A 15,407-nucleotide genomic window follows, 5' to 3' on the forward strand; every position below is an offset into this window, starting at 1 on the left:
AGCCTTGTCTGGCCTGCCTCCTAGACATGCAGCTTTAATCTCTATACTATAGTTCAACTTTCCCAATTGGATCATTGATAAAGCAGCTATTGATAACTGGACTATAGATGCTATCCTGGGGCAACAAGGAATACTAGCAGTAATGTCCTGAATCTGCATTGATTAGCCTGTAACAATCATGGGCATGTTTACTGGTTGAGAAAGGGGAGGTGGAGAAACCAAGGGTTTCAGTGGCCCTTTGTTACTAACTCATTTGAATAGTGTTTGTAGCAAGCACAGTTACTCTCAATCCTGTTCTATGTTTTAGTTTTAATATTTATTTCTGGATCAGGGACTGAGTTTTTAATTTATTTTTACAAGTCCATTTCAAACACTGACAGTAGTTTAAAAGGTAATTTTACAATATTGATATGTCAAATGTCATGGAACAACATCACATCCACAGTACAACTTTAACCGACTGAAAAGCAAAACCAATTATTTTGTTGTTCAAATAAACAACTACACAGTTTCGGCCTTCACCTACCTCCAGGATCACAGAGCACAGCAGACAATGAGGAAAAGAGAGATCCACATCCATTAACCACCACTATCTAGAATAATGACAAAAGTATTGAATGCATCATTCTTGGTTACAAAGTATTTCATGTAAAAGTATTACATTTGTAAGGAAAAATAACACCTACTCAAACTCCATCTGTAAACAAAATTGGGATACAAGGTGGTGTTCGTCCAATTTGCATTTGGCCTCACTCTGGCAATGGAGGAGGCCCAGGCAAGAAAGATCAGAATGGGAATGGGAGTGAAAGTGGTTAGCAACCGGAAGATCTAGTAGGCATTGGCGGACAGAGTGGCATTTGGCAAAATAATTGCGGAGTCTACAATTGGTCTCACTGATTTACAGAAGCCCACATCGGGAACACTGGGCGCAGTAGTTTGAAATATTTCCACAGGTACACAGGAATGCTGAGTTGGTGTTAGAACAGATCAGCTATGATCTTATTAAATCGCAGAGTAGACTTGAGGGTCTGAGTGGCATTCTCTTCCTCCTAGTTTGTAGGTTCAACCAGGCTATTGGACCAGGCTAATTAAAAGATCTGCCACAAAATGTCATGAAGAGATAGAAGTGATATTAACCATTCACATTCTCTGTAATACAGTTTATTAAAATTAAAGTTTAATATGCCCAAATATTCCCTTTTTCTTTATATTGGTTACTCCATTACTCACGTTGTCAGGCTTGATGTATACAGATGCCTTACAGTGATGCGTCAAAAACCTTCCAACTTCCACTCTGAGACTGAGGTGGCAGAAAAAAGAAAAGACAAAAGGTGATAGATAAATGTACCTCTTTCTTTCACATTTCTTCATGTTTAAATTCTGGCTTGAAGCAAAACATACATTAACAAAATTATCAGGTTAAAAGAAGTAAGAAGTAAACAGTGTCAGCAATATTACTTAAATGCTTATATTTCTTTCTTATAAATGTAAGGCCATTTAGTATTATTGAGCACTGTGACATGATCCTTTGTTGCTGGCTTCAAGGAGTGAAAAATGCAACATGGTGAGTTTCTGAACCAGAGTAATGTCGGGGTTTAATAGAGATAAGGAAATGTCAAGCAATGAAAAAGTTATCAGTTGAGTTTATCTACTTCAGTCAACCTTAAAAATAATGAAACTTTGAAACTCAATGTGTACAAGATTAAACTTTTTGACACACTAAAAATAACAAAAAAGGTGAAATGACAGGCAAACTGCAGGTGAGGCTGCCGCTCGCAGTGCCACCCGATGATTCTTAATCCCGTTCCTGCCTTCTCCCCATATCCCCTGACTCCGTTATCTTTAAGAGCCCTATCTAGCTCTCTCTTGAAAGTATCCAGAAAACCGCCCGAGGCAAACTGAGGCAGGGAATTCCACAGACTCACAACTCTCTGTGAGAAAAAGTGTTTCCTCATCTCCGTTCTAAATGGCTCACCCCTTATTCTTAAACTGTGGCCCCTGGTTCTGGACTCCCCCAACATCGGGAACACGTTTCCTGCCTCTAGCGTGTCCAAACCCTTAATAATCTTATATGTTTCGATAAGATCCCCTCTCATCCTTCTAAACTCCAGAGTATACAAGCCCAGCCGCTCCATTCTCTCAGCACATGACAGTCCCGCCATCCCGGGAATTAACCTTGTAAACCTACACTGCACTCCCTCAATAGCATGAATGTCCTTCCACAAATTAGGGGACCAAAACTGCACACAATACTCTCGGTGTGGTCTCACTAGAGCCCTATACAACCACAGAAGGACCTCTTTGCTCCTATACTCAACTCCTCTTGTTAGACAGGCCAACATGCCATTCGCTTTCTTCACTGTCTGCTGTACCTGCATGCTTACTTTCATTGACTGATGAACAAGGACCCCCAGATCTCGTTGTACTTCCCCTTTTCCCAACTTGACACCATTTCGATAGTAATCTGCGTTCCTGTTTTTGCTACCAAAGTAGCAACATTTATCCACATTAAACTGCATCTGCCATGCATCTGCCCACTCACCCAACCTGTCCAAGTCACCCTGCATTCTCATAGGATCCTCATCACAGTTCACACTGCCACCCAGCTCTGTGTCATCTGCAAATTTGCTAATGTTACTTTGAATCCCTTCATCTAAATCATTGATGCATATTGTAAATAGCTGCGGTCCCAGCACCGAGCCTTGCGATACCCCACTAGTCACTGCTTGGCATTCTGAAAGGGACCCGTTAATCCCTACTCTTTGTTTCATGTCTGCCAACCAATTTTCTATCCATGTCAGCACTCTACCCCCAATTCCATGTGCCCTAATTTTGCCCACTAATCTCCTATGCTTATCAAATGCTTTCTGAAAGTCCAGGTATACTACGTCCACTGGCTCTCCCTTGTCCATTTTCCTAGTTACATCCTCAAAAAATTCCAGAAGATTAGTCAAGCATGATTTCCCCTTCGTAAATCCATGCTGACTCAGATCCTGTTACTGCTATCCAAATGTGCCGCTATTTCATCTTTTATAATTGACTCCAGCATCTTCCCCACCACCGATGTCAGGTTAACTGGTCTATAATTCCATTTCCTCCACCATCATTAGACAACAGACAATAGGTGCATGAGTAGGCCATTCGGCACTTCGAGCCAGTACCGCCATTCACTGTGATCATGGCTGATCATCCACATTCTGTACCCCGTTCTTGCCTTCTCTCCATATCCCTTGACTCCGCTATCTTTAAATGATATTTGTAAAGTATCTAATACGTTGAAGTTTGTTACATTTGTGGATGATAAAAATGTATTTTGTTCAGGGAATGATAATAAAAGAACTATTGAAAACAGTAGAAAGAGAAATGATAGTGCTAAAAAAATGGTTTGAAATTTAATAATTTAAAAATAAATTGGATAGGTATATGGACGGGAAGGGAATGGAGGGTTATGGTCTGAGTGCAGGTAGATGGGACTAGGGGAGAATAAGTGTTCGGCACGGACTAGAAGGGCCGAGTTGGCCTGTTTCCGTGCTGTAATTGTTATATGGTTATATGGTTTATATGGTTATCCCTAAATGAAAATAAAACAACATTTATGGTGTTTGCTGGTGACAGGGTTAATTGTGAAATAAAATTGAATTTAAATGGTTGAAATTGAAAGAGTATATCAAATAAAATTCCTGGGAGTGATTATAGATCATAAACTTTGTTGGAAGCCACATATAGAATACATCAAATGGAAATTATCTAAATCCATTGCTATTCTTTACAAAACAAAGGATCTGTTGAATAAGGTGTTTGTATATATTGTATTGCTCGTTTATAATGCCATATACATCATATTGTGTTGAAGTTTGGGGAAATGTATATAAAACAAATATAGACTCTATAATTAAACTCCAGAAAAGAGCTATTAGAATAATACATAAAGCTTCTTACCGTGAAACTACAAATCCATTATTCATAAAGTCTGGTACCTTAACATTTTTGGATATTGTGCATGTAAAGACATTAGAAATACTTTTCCGAGTTAGGAATAAAAGCCTTTCTGTTAGTATTCAAAATTAAATTAAATAAGAAAAGGACATTATAATTTAAGGGGGTTGTGTATTTTTCAAACATGTAAAGTGAGAACCAATGTAAAATATAGATGTGTCTCAGTTTTGGGAGTCAAATTATGGAACGGTCTTAGTGATGAGTTGAAATTTTGTATCTCTCCGTTGAGTTTCAAAAAAGCCTTAAAATGTAAAATAATTAAGGATTATAATGTAAAATGATTAAAATGTAAAATAAGTAAGGATTACAATTTAGAGTAAATTTTTTTTTTCTTTCCTTTGTAATGCTGATATTCTGGGTTATCTTATGGATTGTATAGGATAGGAAAAAATAAGCTTTGTGGCTTCAGCCTATTTTTCGGTCATTGATTATGTGAACGTTGTGTGAAATGGACACAGTGTTGGTTCATATTCACACAGATTGTAAAGTTTTGTTCTTTTTAATGTATGACTGAAATAAAACTATTCATTCATTCATTCATTCATTCATTCATTCATTCATTCTTTAAGAGCTCTATTTATCTCTCTCTTGAAAGAATCCAGAGAATTGGCCTCCACTGCCTTCCGAGGCAGTAAATCCCACAGATTCACAACTCTCTGGGTGAAAAAGTTTTTCCTCATCTCCGTTCTAAATGGCCTGCCCCTTATTCTCAAACTGTGGCCCCTGGTTCTGGACTCCCCCAACTGGGAACATGTTTCCTGCCTCTAGCGTGTCCAATCCCTTAATAATCGTATATGTTTCAATAAGATTCCCTCTCATCCTTCTAAATTCCAGAGTATACAAGATATATCAGATATGCTATCGCTACATTCCTTGCCCACACTTTGGAAAATCTGACCCCTGGCCTGTACCTCTTCTTGCATATCGGCAGCGACTGAAGGCCACAGCCTCAGATGTGTGGACTGCCCCAAGCTGGTCAGGGAAGGCAAAGGAACGACGCGACTGAAAGGCGCAGCCCCAGGGGTGTGAACTGCCCTAAGCTGGTCAGGGAAGGCAAAGGAACGACAGTGGGATTGCTTTGAGTTGGTAGACTGCACAATATTTATGGACACAGCAACTGACCTGAACAAATACACCACAGTTGTTACTGACTTCATAAGGAAATGTACGAAGGGATGTGTTCCCACCAAAACCATCCAAGTGTTTCCCAAACCCGAAGCATTGGATGAAACGGGAGGTCTGCAATCTTCTTAGGACCACATCTCGGGCAATCAAGTCTGTTGATGTAGATTCATACGAGTCCAGGTATGATCTCAATAAGGCCATCAAAAAGGCTAAAAGGGGCTTCTGCTCTAAATTAGAGGATGAGACAGATATTCAGCAGCTGTGGCTTGTACACCAGGCAAGGCAAAACCAAGTGGCAGCTCAAGGGACAATGAGGCATTACTCCTGGACAAGCTCAATGTATTCTATGCACACTTTCATAGGGAGAATATTGAATACTCAAGGCTCCCATATCCCCGATGATATTGTAATCTCAGTCACCAAGGTTGATGTCAGAAGATCCTTCATGAGGGTGAACCCTCAGAAAGTGCCTGGAACTGATGATGTATCTGGTTCCTTTATCAAAACATGCGCGGACCAACTGGCTGGTGTTTTTTGCAGACCTCTTCAATCTCTCATTACTGAGGTCTGAGGTTCCTACCTGCTTCATATTCCTTGCTCTGGCTTCACAATTTGCACTCTTCTATCCTGATCTCACACTTTTTGTCTTTTCATCTGTGGTCTTTGTCCAACTATCTGCCAGTTAACCTCCTCCCCCCCTTCACTTCACCTGCAAGCTTTGTCTTTCCCCCACTTCTCATCGAGCTTTCCCTCCCCCACCAGAATCAGTTTGAGGAAGGGTCCTGACCTGAAATGTGATCTATCTATGTTCTCCAAAGATGCTACCTGGCCCACTGAGTTACTCCAGCATTTTGTGTCTTTTTGTGTAAACCAGCGTCTGCAGTTCCTTGAGTCGCTCTAGATTTCATTTTAATATCTAAACTGAAACAACAGACATCTCTAACGTTATGCGTTGAAATATTAACCCAGAACATGTAGTCAGATTTTTGACAGTATATGTTCGTGGATGCACATTCAAATTAAAGTGATGTAATATCAATAAACTACTAATTAAAATCACACAGTACTTACAACTCTTGTCCATTCCAGTCTGGACACTCCAAGAGTGGCAGGTCCATCTGTATTACGTCAGTCTGCATCACCTGCAAAAAGGATCAATCAACCGTTCAATTGAGCGTGCTTAAAACTTGTTAATCAATTAATAACTATAAATCTACAAGTCAGTTATGAAAATGGTTTAAACTCTGTTGTGAGTTCATTTGGAAATTTAGAGTTTTATATGAAAGATTCAGGACATGAAACGGAAAGACAACCATGAATCTTCTGAAGAAATCAAATATAGAAACTTTTGTCGAAAGCATGAAATTCATTTGCAAACATTATTGCTTTAAATTGCTTTAAACATTAGCATAGGAAAAAGTTGAACAATGTAAGTAATATTTAGGAAGGGCATTTAAATCATTCTTTGAATGATATAAAAGTGTACAAATGGACATACCCTTTTGGAAAGAAGATCAAAGCACAGCTTGTTTTCACTGGTTCCCAGATTAATAATGCCCTGGAACAAAGATGAAAGTAAATCAAATATAATGACATACATCTGAAGAAAAGTAAATTATATGCAAACATACTTGGCAATTTGTCCTACAATATCAGTGTTAGGTGGCTCCAATTCTACCATCAAAGTCAAATTTAATTTAAAGCATGTGGAAAGCTTTTCTGAATCTTCACTGACTCTGCTTCGTAACATTAATAGTTACATTATTTACACCCAACAAACTGTATTTTAAACAACATAGATATTGCTGGAGATGAGTTTTCCAGCTTACTGAAATCCGCAGGTTTTGCTGGTTTATGAGAATGGAAAGGAGAGAAAATACTCTTCTCGTCTCTGTACATCAGCCACGCAGCAAACATAAATCATACAATGATTTCCAGGAAGACCAAAGGAAATGAAAAACCAAGGACATTGTTCCTGGCACATAATGACCAAAGGCAACATCCTCCCATAGATTAGGTAAATGTAAGATTAACATGCCTATTAAAACATTCGATTAATACATTTGCATGTCAGAAAGAGCTTTTAGATGTCTGTTTACTTCAGTTTTAAAAACAGCAAAAAAATATTCATCATCCCATCAATTATCAATATTTACATAGATACATAGACAATAGGTGCAGGAGTAGGCCATTCGGCCCTTCGAGCCAGCACCACCATTCAATGTGATCATGGCTGATCATCCACAATCAGTACCCCGTTCCTGCCTTCTCCCCATAACCCTTGATTCCGCTAGCCCTAAGAGCTCCATCTAACTCTCTTTAGAATTCATTCAGTGAATCGGCCTCCACTGCCTTCTGAGGCAGTGAATTCCAAAAATTCACAACTCTCTGTGTGATATTCTTAGTATAATGAAGATTATAATGAAATTATTTCTTAGTATAATGAAGATTAAAATTGACTCAAATTTCATCGACGTGATTTGTAAACTTTCTTATTGACTGCATTGGAATGAAGATTAAATATGCTTGATATTGTATTACAAAGTGATCAAAAATCAACACTGCAGAGAAATAGAAGCAACTTTAACAACCACCAATAAAGCTCCTGTAAGAACTTTCCGTGGGTAAGTGCAGTGATCCAGAATGGTGCAAATAACAAACTGCTGGTGGAACTCAGCGGGTCCGGCAGAATCTGTACAGGCAAAGGGAAAGTCAACGTTTTGGGTCACAACCCTGCATCAGTCCTGATACAGTCATACATCACCCAAAACGGTTGCCTGACTCACTGAATTCCTTCAGCAATTTGCTTTTTGCACCAGAATCCAACATTTCATCTCCTGTGGATAGAAAGCTATGTATAGACAATAAACCTGTGTGCAGAGTAGTGCCCACACCAAACGTGAAACTTAATGTACAATATTCATAATGTACATAATGTTAAAAGGATCAAGTCTACAACATTTTTCATATGTACCAAACTGCAAGGTAAGTTAACCCAAGCCCATGAATATCTCAAGACAATTGTGTGACAATTTTCCACCATCTCCACTTAATATTAACATTTTAAAGATTTTGCTACATTTGGACAGCTTTATGTGTGCAAATTAATTTTTCACTTTGATCTAAAGTCTCTTAAATAGATTCTTCTTACTGTGTCTTAAAAACCCTGGTAAAATATATTAACCAATCTGAAATTGGATATAGATTTAAATTACGTAGCTAACATATCCCAAACAGAAAGTGATTGAATACAGATGCCCAAACTAAAGTAGTAATTCAGACCTACACTTGGTTATTTAACACAGCTTAATAGACTCACATTCGGGTTTTTGTCTTCATCGTACTTATCTGCGTGATGCGCAGGAGAATCTTTCTGAAATATTCCAAAAAAATTCTTAATTTCATTTCCTCTTTTCGATAAATAAATACTTGACTGAAGGTGCTGGAATGTTGGATTCAATTCTGCATGAGTTGTAACATCTCTCAATCCATTTGGTAAAGGTTTGCTCTGATGCTGGAGCACTCTACTGCTACCATCTTTGGAGGTGGAGGCTGAGCTCGGGCTTCCAACTGTTTCAGTAGCTTGGTCAGAGGACTGTGAGAAGACTCGGCTGAGGTCCAAGCCCAAGTTCTGCACGGAGCCACCGTGTCGAAGCGCATTCACCATCTGAGCAAAGATGGTGAACATTCTGTACTCGTGCTCCCGTTCCAGCTCCATCCGGCGCTGTTCCAGTTGCATCCGCCTGTCCTCTAGTTCCATGTCCCGTTGCATTCTGCGCTCCTCCATTTGCAGGAAACGTTCCTCCACTACCCTCTGCGCTGTGAGAAATTTAAGAAGAATGTCATCTAAGGGATCCTTCACCCGGGGTGGCTTCCTCTTCCGGCGAAGTCTGTGGAGGGTGGAAAATGCAGGTCCTGAGGTGTGCATTCCTGAAGATGTGCCACCTATATTCTGATTGACATAGTCTGAAATAAAGAAACGCAGAGTTAATCCAAAAATACATTGCTTACGGTTCCAAAAATTGCAACACTATTATTTGTGGTCATAATAATGAAGTAATGCATCTAAAGAAACTATTCAAGGTTGAATTTGTATATCAGTGTTAGCTCAGTGACACCATCCCTCCTTTGGAGATGTTCTTCTTCAGGATTTGCATACATCTTGGCTGTTTCTTCTGCCAATCATTGTCTCTTCCACCTGGCACAAATGGCACATTGGATCACGACCACTTCCCAATTACCCTGTGCTGTGCTGACGCAAATGAATGACTGCTTCTTCGATTAAATGGGTAATAAACGTTAAGCCAGGCAGCAGTGTTCACATCCCTGGAGTATGTAAATACAGTATTTAGGGAAGAGCGTATTCAAGAAATCCTGTCATTTAGAGGTGATGTTTTGTTTTGGATGAGACTTCGGCAAGGTAACATTCCTATAATACTTCAACAAACAGGAATTTTCCCTGTTTCCTGCTCAGTAGTTTTTCAACACCAGTATTACCAAAATAGGCTATATTTTCATCAATGAATTGCTGCTTGTAAAAAGAAAATTTGCCATATATAAATTTGCTGCTTTGGCAAGTCGAGACGGTGGGGAAGTAAAATTGTTTTATTTTGAGAACGGAAATAACGAAATTACCCGAGTCGCTAAAGAGGCCAAATACACGATGTTGGTCCCACACGCGTGGCGCTAGAATGAATCAATACAGTAAATAAAACACCCGCACTCATGTGACTTCTCCAGCCAATCGCAAGGGTTCGATTACACAGAGCCACCACCAGAAAGTATCGTAAATGCCGGATGGCCAGGTATAGAGCGAGAAGCTCCCTGCCAAAAGTACTATTGTTGCGTTCAGGGGCCCGCAACTGGCTGAAAAAGGCCAGCGGCTGCCATACTGTAAGCAACCACAGTTTTCTACTCCAGCCAGCCTTGCTCTTCACTCTAACATGGAATAGAAACCCAGCCTACTCAACTTTCTCTATTCCTTACACTTAAAAGCATACAATTTACCAGACATCCCTTTATCTGCAGACAGCATCCCCCCAATCAAGTGCTGAAAGGTACTCTAATATCATCAAAATTGATCTTGCCACAATTTAGGACTTTAACTACAATTAGCTGTAGTTATTTAAAAACTAATAGAGTTACGGTCACTGGTCCCAAAGTGCTCCTCCACTAACACATCAGTCACCTGCCCTGCCTTATTTAATTCTTAGTCTTCTTCATCTTTATAAATGACCTTGTATCAGGAGATTTCAATGATGATACAAAAAGGTATATTCAAATATTACTGTTTATATACAAATATTCTGCAGACAGAAAATAGTTACAAATGACTAATATGCAATCGAAATAGCATATTTGTAGTCGTAAATTCTCCATCTTACCATGAAAGTGTCATACTGAGAGGTAGACAATAACACTTTACAAAAAACAGTCTAACAGCATATGCAGACTGAAGAATGAACTGCCTCTTATAGTCTTCTTCTTGCATATGGCGTGCACAGCCTAAAGTTGTAGGACAACTTGTTCTATTTGATCTTATTTGATTGTGCACACTGGGTTGTTTGTATTCATCGAAACAGGGTGGACCACGTGAAGGTTGCAATCTCCCACCCCCGATGGTGAAGATGCTTTTCAATGTAGAAAATTCCATTTGAGAGATATTAACTTTAGACGAGTACATATAACACGTTTGCCTCTCAAGGGTGCAGAACTGAAAGACTCAAAGTATTGTAAAGCCATGACAATTATTGGGAGAATGACTTAGAAAGCAAATCATTAGGATGCCCAGCTATACATCTGTACCATTTTCATCATGTACAAAACCTTTATTCAGCAACATCTATAATAATGTGCACAGTTTGAATCACTTGCATAATTCTACAGCTGTCAAGGCCTTGAAAACAGTCTATGCTGTACATTGTATTAATGTGCATAATAAAAAAATGCAATGTAGTTGATAGAATAGGTCGTTTTCTTCTCAAAATAGGGAAAATGGTAGTCTATGGTGACTATGGCTAAAAGGGTGCAAGTTATCCTGTCACCAGAACGGATAACAGGTCTTTTCTGACAATTTTTCCAGGCACATTATATAGAGTCATAGAGTGATACAGTATGGAAACAGGCCCTTTGGCCCAACTCGCCCACACTGGCTAACAATGTCCCAGCTACACGTCCCACTTGCCTGTGCTTGGTCCACATCCCTCCAAACCTGTCTAATTGATTCTTAAACGATGGGATAGTCCCAGCCTCAACTACCTCCTCTGGCAGCTTGTTCCATACACCCACCACCCTTTATGTGAAAAATGCCTTGGATTCCTATTAAATCTTTTCCCCTTCCCTTTGAACCTATGTCCTCTGGTCCTTGATTCCCCTACTCTGGGCAAAACACTCTGCGCATCTACCCGATCTATTCCTCTCATGACTTTGTATACCTCTATAAGATCTCCCCTCATACTCCTGCACTCCATGGAATAGAGACCCAGCCTACTCAACCTCTCCCCTTTATGAAGACAAAACTAACATTTGTTAACCCAAGTGCCAAATAATGAACAGAAGCGGTATAACACGACCATATTAAGTCCGCCATTTTCATCCACAATTTTATATAAAATGCTTCAAGAAATCTGGTGACATACATCAAATGACTGCGATTTCTTGACACCACTGGCTGGTCAAGAATAATAAGTGTCGTATTGCACTAGTAACAATGTATTTCTGTAAAATTCACATTGTTTTTTTTCTTCAACAGATCAAAACAACGATTTGAATACTTTAAACAACATTACAGTGAAATGAAAAAAAAATGAGCAAAAATTAGATTTATGGATGATTAATAGAAAGAGAATGGGAGTCAGGTTTGTTGGGTTGGTGCCAAGGTAAAGGTTGGGCTAATTAACATTGTCATTAAATGAGCCCAAGAGTTTTTGCAGGGAAATGGATAGGCACAAGAGGGGGTCGAGAAGAGAAAGAAATCAAAGCTAAGAATGTGGATGAGAGCCGGAAATAGAGAAAGGGAGACAGGGAAGGTAAAAGTAGAAAATAAAAGAATATGATAAGAAATAAGAATGAGAAAATATGACACAAATTAAAGACTGAAAAAGATAAAGCAAAAAGCTATTTTCATACCAACCTGATGGGGAAATGGTATTCTCTGCTGGAACATCGACCCTAATAACTGATGACACATCATGTTGACCTCCTTCCAAAAGACTCCCATCCATTCCGTGATCATCTCCACTCTGCTGGAGTACAAGAGAGGGCGGTGGTTCAGGAGTCTCACTGTGTTCATCCGAATCCACTTCTTCACATTTTATATCCATTAGTTCCTGAGGATGATGTGAATGAGAAATACCAAGTGGAGGAGAAGTCAGATGATGGTGGTGATGATGATGAATATAGCCATCTCCTGTTGCCAGAATACCTGGTGGTATCTGCTGTGTTATCACCGTGTTACCCACAGTACTATAACAAATATTTGGTCTGTTGGACAGCACTCTATCCATCACCTCAAAGAACTTCCAGGTTCTGCCACCTCTACAGATTTTGTTGTTATCCTTAATTCTTCTGTATTCAAGTTTCATTTTTTTAATCTTCTCCCTACACTGGTCTCCAGTTCTGTGGATACCTTTTCCCCTCAAGACTTCAGCTATCCTGTTGAAGACATGCTGATTCCGCAGGCAGCTCTCCAACTCCATCTGAACAGATTCATCAGCCCAAAGCTGCAGCAACTCCACCACCTCAGGATCTGACCAGTTACTTCCTCGCTCATATTTTTTGCCTCGGAAATCCATCTCATCTCACTAGGCTGGAAGACATTAAGTGTAAAATTATATATTTTATATGCTTATTTGCAATATCATTATACAATCCAGCAAAACATATTAAGCAAATGTTATTTGAAAACGTGCATGTTGACAGTAAAGTCATAATATACTGTTTAAATAATCTATGCTCCTTGAATGAATTTAACATCCTTTTATTAATTGTATGGAAACTTCAAAGCTATATTTACTCAGATATGTGACTAGGAGCAGTTTGGTAAAATAACAACATATTTATAATAGATTGGATTAGACATGTGATTAACAAGAAACCACACTAATATTACAGTTTCAAACATAATTTAACATGCATTCTAACTGAAGCCATTGTTACTATTGTGGAAAGCACACACTGTATGGGAGCGAAAATAGTGTATAAATCATGCTACAATCAAAACTGTTTAGATGAAAACAATTCAAGAGTAACATCATTATTGTTTATAAACTGATGGCGTTCTTACAAAAGCATCTCTCCTTGTTCACATTCATCATGGAAACAGGACCTTTGTTCCAACTTGCCTATGCTGACCAGGATGTCCCATTTACACTAGTCCCAGCTGCCCACATTTGGCCCATATACATCTAAACCTTTCATCCATATACCTGTCCAAATGACCTTTGATGATGTTACTGTACCTGCCTTAACTACCTCCTCTGGCAGCTTTTTCCATATATCCACCACCCTCCATGTAAAATCAGTACCCTTCATGTTCCTATTAAATCTTCCCCTCTCATCTTAAACCTATAGCCCCTGGTTCTTGATTCCCCTACTCTGGGTAAAAAAAGTCTGTGTATTTACCCGATCTATTCCCCTCATGGTCTTATACACCTCTATAAGATCACCCCTCATCGTCCTGCGCTCCACGCCTGAACAACTTCTCCCTATAGCTCAGGCTGTTGTGAATTGGAGAAACTTGTTGGTTGCCTTGGGCACGATTGATACCCACAAGGCAGAAGAAGCTGAGCAATAAGTTGATAATAAATCCTTTCCGGTAACAGAATAACTGTCCACAACAACAGTAAAACACAACTCCGCGATCAGCAACATCTTTCAAAATAGTCTTGTCATCATGCCTAAAACAAAATCAATGGAAATCCTCTCTTTAAAATGCAATGGTTAAACATCTTTGCATTTTGGTTGAATTTTTATTTTTCCATTTTAATTTCATCCAAGTGTGCTTGGAAACTTCAGTGGGGAAAGTATTCCGTTCCTGTACATCACCTGAGAGAGCTGTCATCAGAGTAATCTCCAAGTACCAGATGCACCGAGCCCTGCTCTGCTTCATCCCGGTTATCCCGGGTTTGTCTCGCCAAAATCCGCCCGGTTCGCCCACTTGCTTGGGCGGTTTTATGGGCCAATTGATGCCATGGACGCGGTGATCTGCGATGTCCTGCGCTGCCTGTCGCCTTTGTTTGCTTTGGTAATGTGTGAAGACAGAGTTAGCAGGGTCTGGCCGGGTCTGGCCCGGGTCTGGCCCGGATCGGATCGGATCGGCCCGGCCGCCTGACACTTTCGGCTCAAGTGATTTACATCCGGGTTGACGGCACATGCGTGCTGTCCTTATTCCGGGATAACTTTGGTCCGTGTCAGTCAGTCAGTGGCTGCTGCTGTGCGAATGAGAGCCAGTGGAGAGAGCGAGAGAAAGTGAGGGAGATGAGGGGAGAGCGGGCGCTGGGAGAGACAGCACACCCCGATGGCAGGGGTTGGCAGCGCAGCAACTCACCTCACACCTTCAAACTTCCCTCTTTGGTATCACTCAGACCATCACGGAACCACCAGCCCAGCGGGGCAGCTGCTTTGAGGTTCCACATGGGGCCAACTCAGGCCAACCTTGCAGTTGCTGCAGTGTGTGTAGGAAGGAACTGCCAGGATCTTATAGAAACTTACAAAATTCTTAAGGGGTTGGACAGGCTAGATGCAGGAAGATTGCTCCCGATGTTGGGGAAGTCCAGGACAAGGGGTCACAGCTTAAGGATAAGGGGGAAATCCTTTAAAACCGAGATGAGAAGAACTTTTTTCACACAGAGAGTGGTGAATCTCTGGAACTCTCTTCCACAGAGGGTAATCGAGGCCAGTTCATTGGCTATATTTAAGAGGGAGTTAGATGTGGCCCTTGTGGCTAAGGGGATCAGAGGGTATGGAGAGAAGGCAGGTACAGGATACTGAGTTGGATGATCAGCCATGATCATATTGAATGGCGGTGCAGGCTCGAAGGGCCGAATGGCCTACTCCTGCACCTAATTTCTATGTTTCTATGAAAGATGCTGGTTTACATAGAAGATAGGTGCACATTGTTGGAGTAACTCAGCGGGACAGGCAGCATCTGTGGAGAGAAGGGATGGGTGACGTTTCGGGTCGAGACCCTTCTTCAGACTGAGAGTCAGGGGAGTGGGAGACTAAAGATATGGAAGGGTAAGGTGAGAAAACGACAGATCGGGGCAGACGTCGGTCAAGGAAATGTA

The 15,407-nt window shown here is 40.4% G+C and overlaps 1 protein-coding gene across 1 annotated transcript in view; it reads right to left on the reverse strand.

Annotated features, from left to right (window-relative positions):
- Positions 1–14,503, reverse strand: part of LOC116984650 (1-aminocyclopropane-1-carboxylate synthase-like protein 1) — a 37,214-nt gene extending 22,711 nt beyond the window's left edge. Inside the window, exons 1-7 of the mRNA XM_033038913.1 lie at positions 14,167–14,503; positions 12,254–12,928; positions 8,441–9,087; positions 6,620–6,679; positions 6,193–6,263; positions 1,231–1,300; positions 527–593 (exon numbers count right to left, since the gene is read on the reverse strand). Of these exons, the coding sequence (XP_032894804.1) occupies positions 527–593; positions 1,231–1,300; positions 6,193–6,263; positions 6,620–6,679; positions 8,441–9,087; positions 12,254–12,914 (1,576 nt within the window). The 5' untranslated portion in view covers positions 12,915–12,928; positions 14,167–14,503. The remainder of the gene's footprint in view (positions 1–526; positions 594–1,230; positions 1,301–6,192; positions 6,264–6,619; positions 6,680–8,440; positions 9,088–12,253; positions 12,929–14,166) is intronic.
- Positions 14,504–15,407: the final 904 nt, after the last annotated feature.

Source organism: Amblyraja radiata, chromosome 20 (assembly GCF_010909765.2).
Source record: "Amblyraja radiata isolate CabotCenter1 chromosome 20, sAmbRad1.1.pri, whole genome shotgun sequence".
NCBI classification, from domain to species: Eukaryota; Metazoa; Chordata; class Chondrichthyes; order Rajiformes; family Rajidae; genus Amblyraja; species Amblyraja radiata.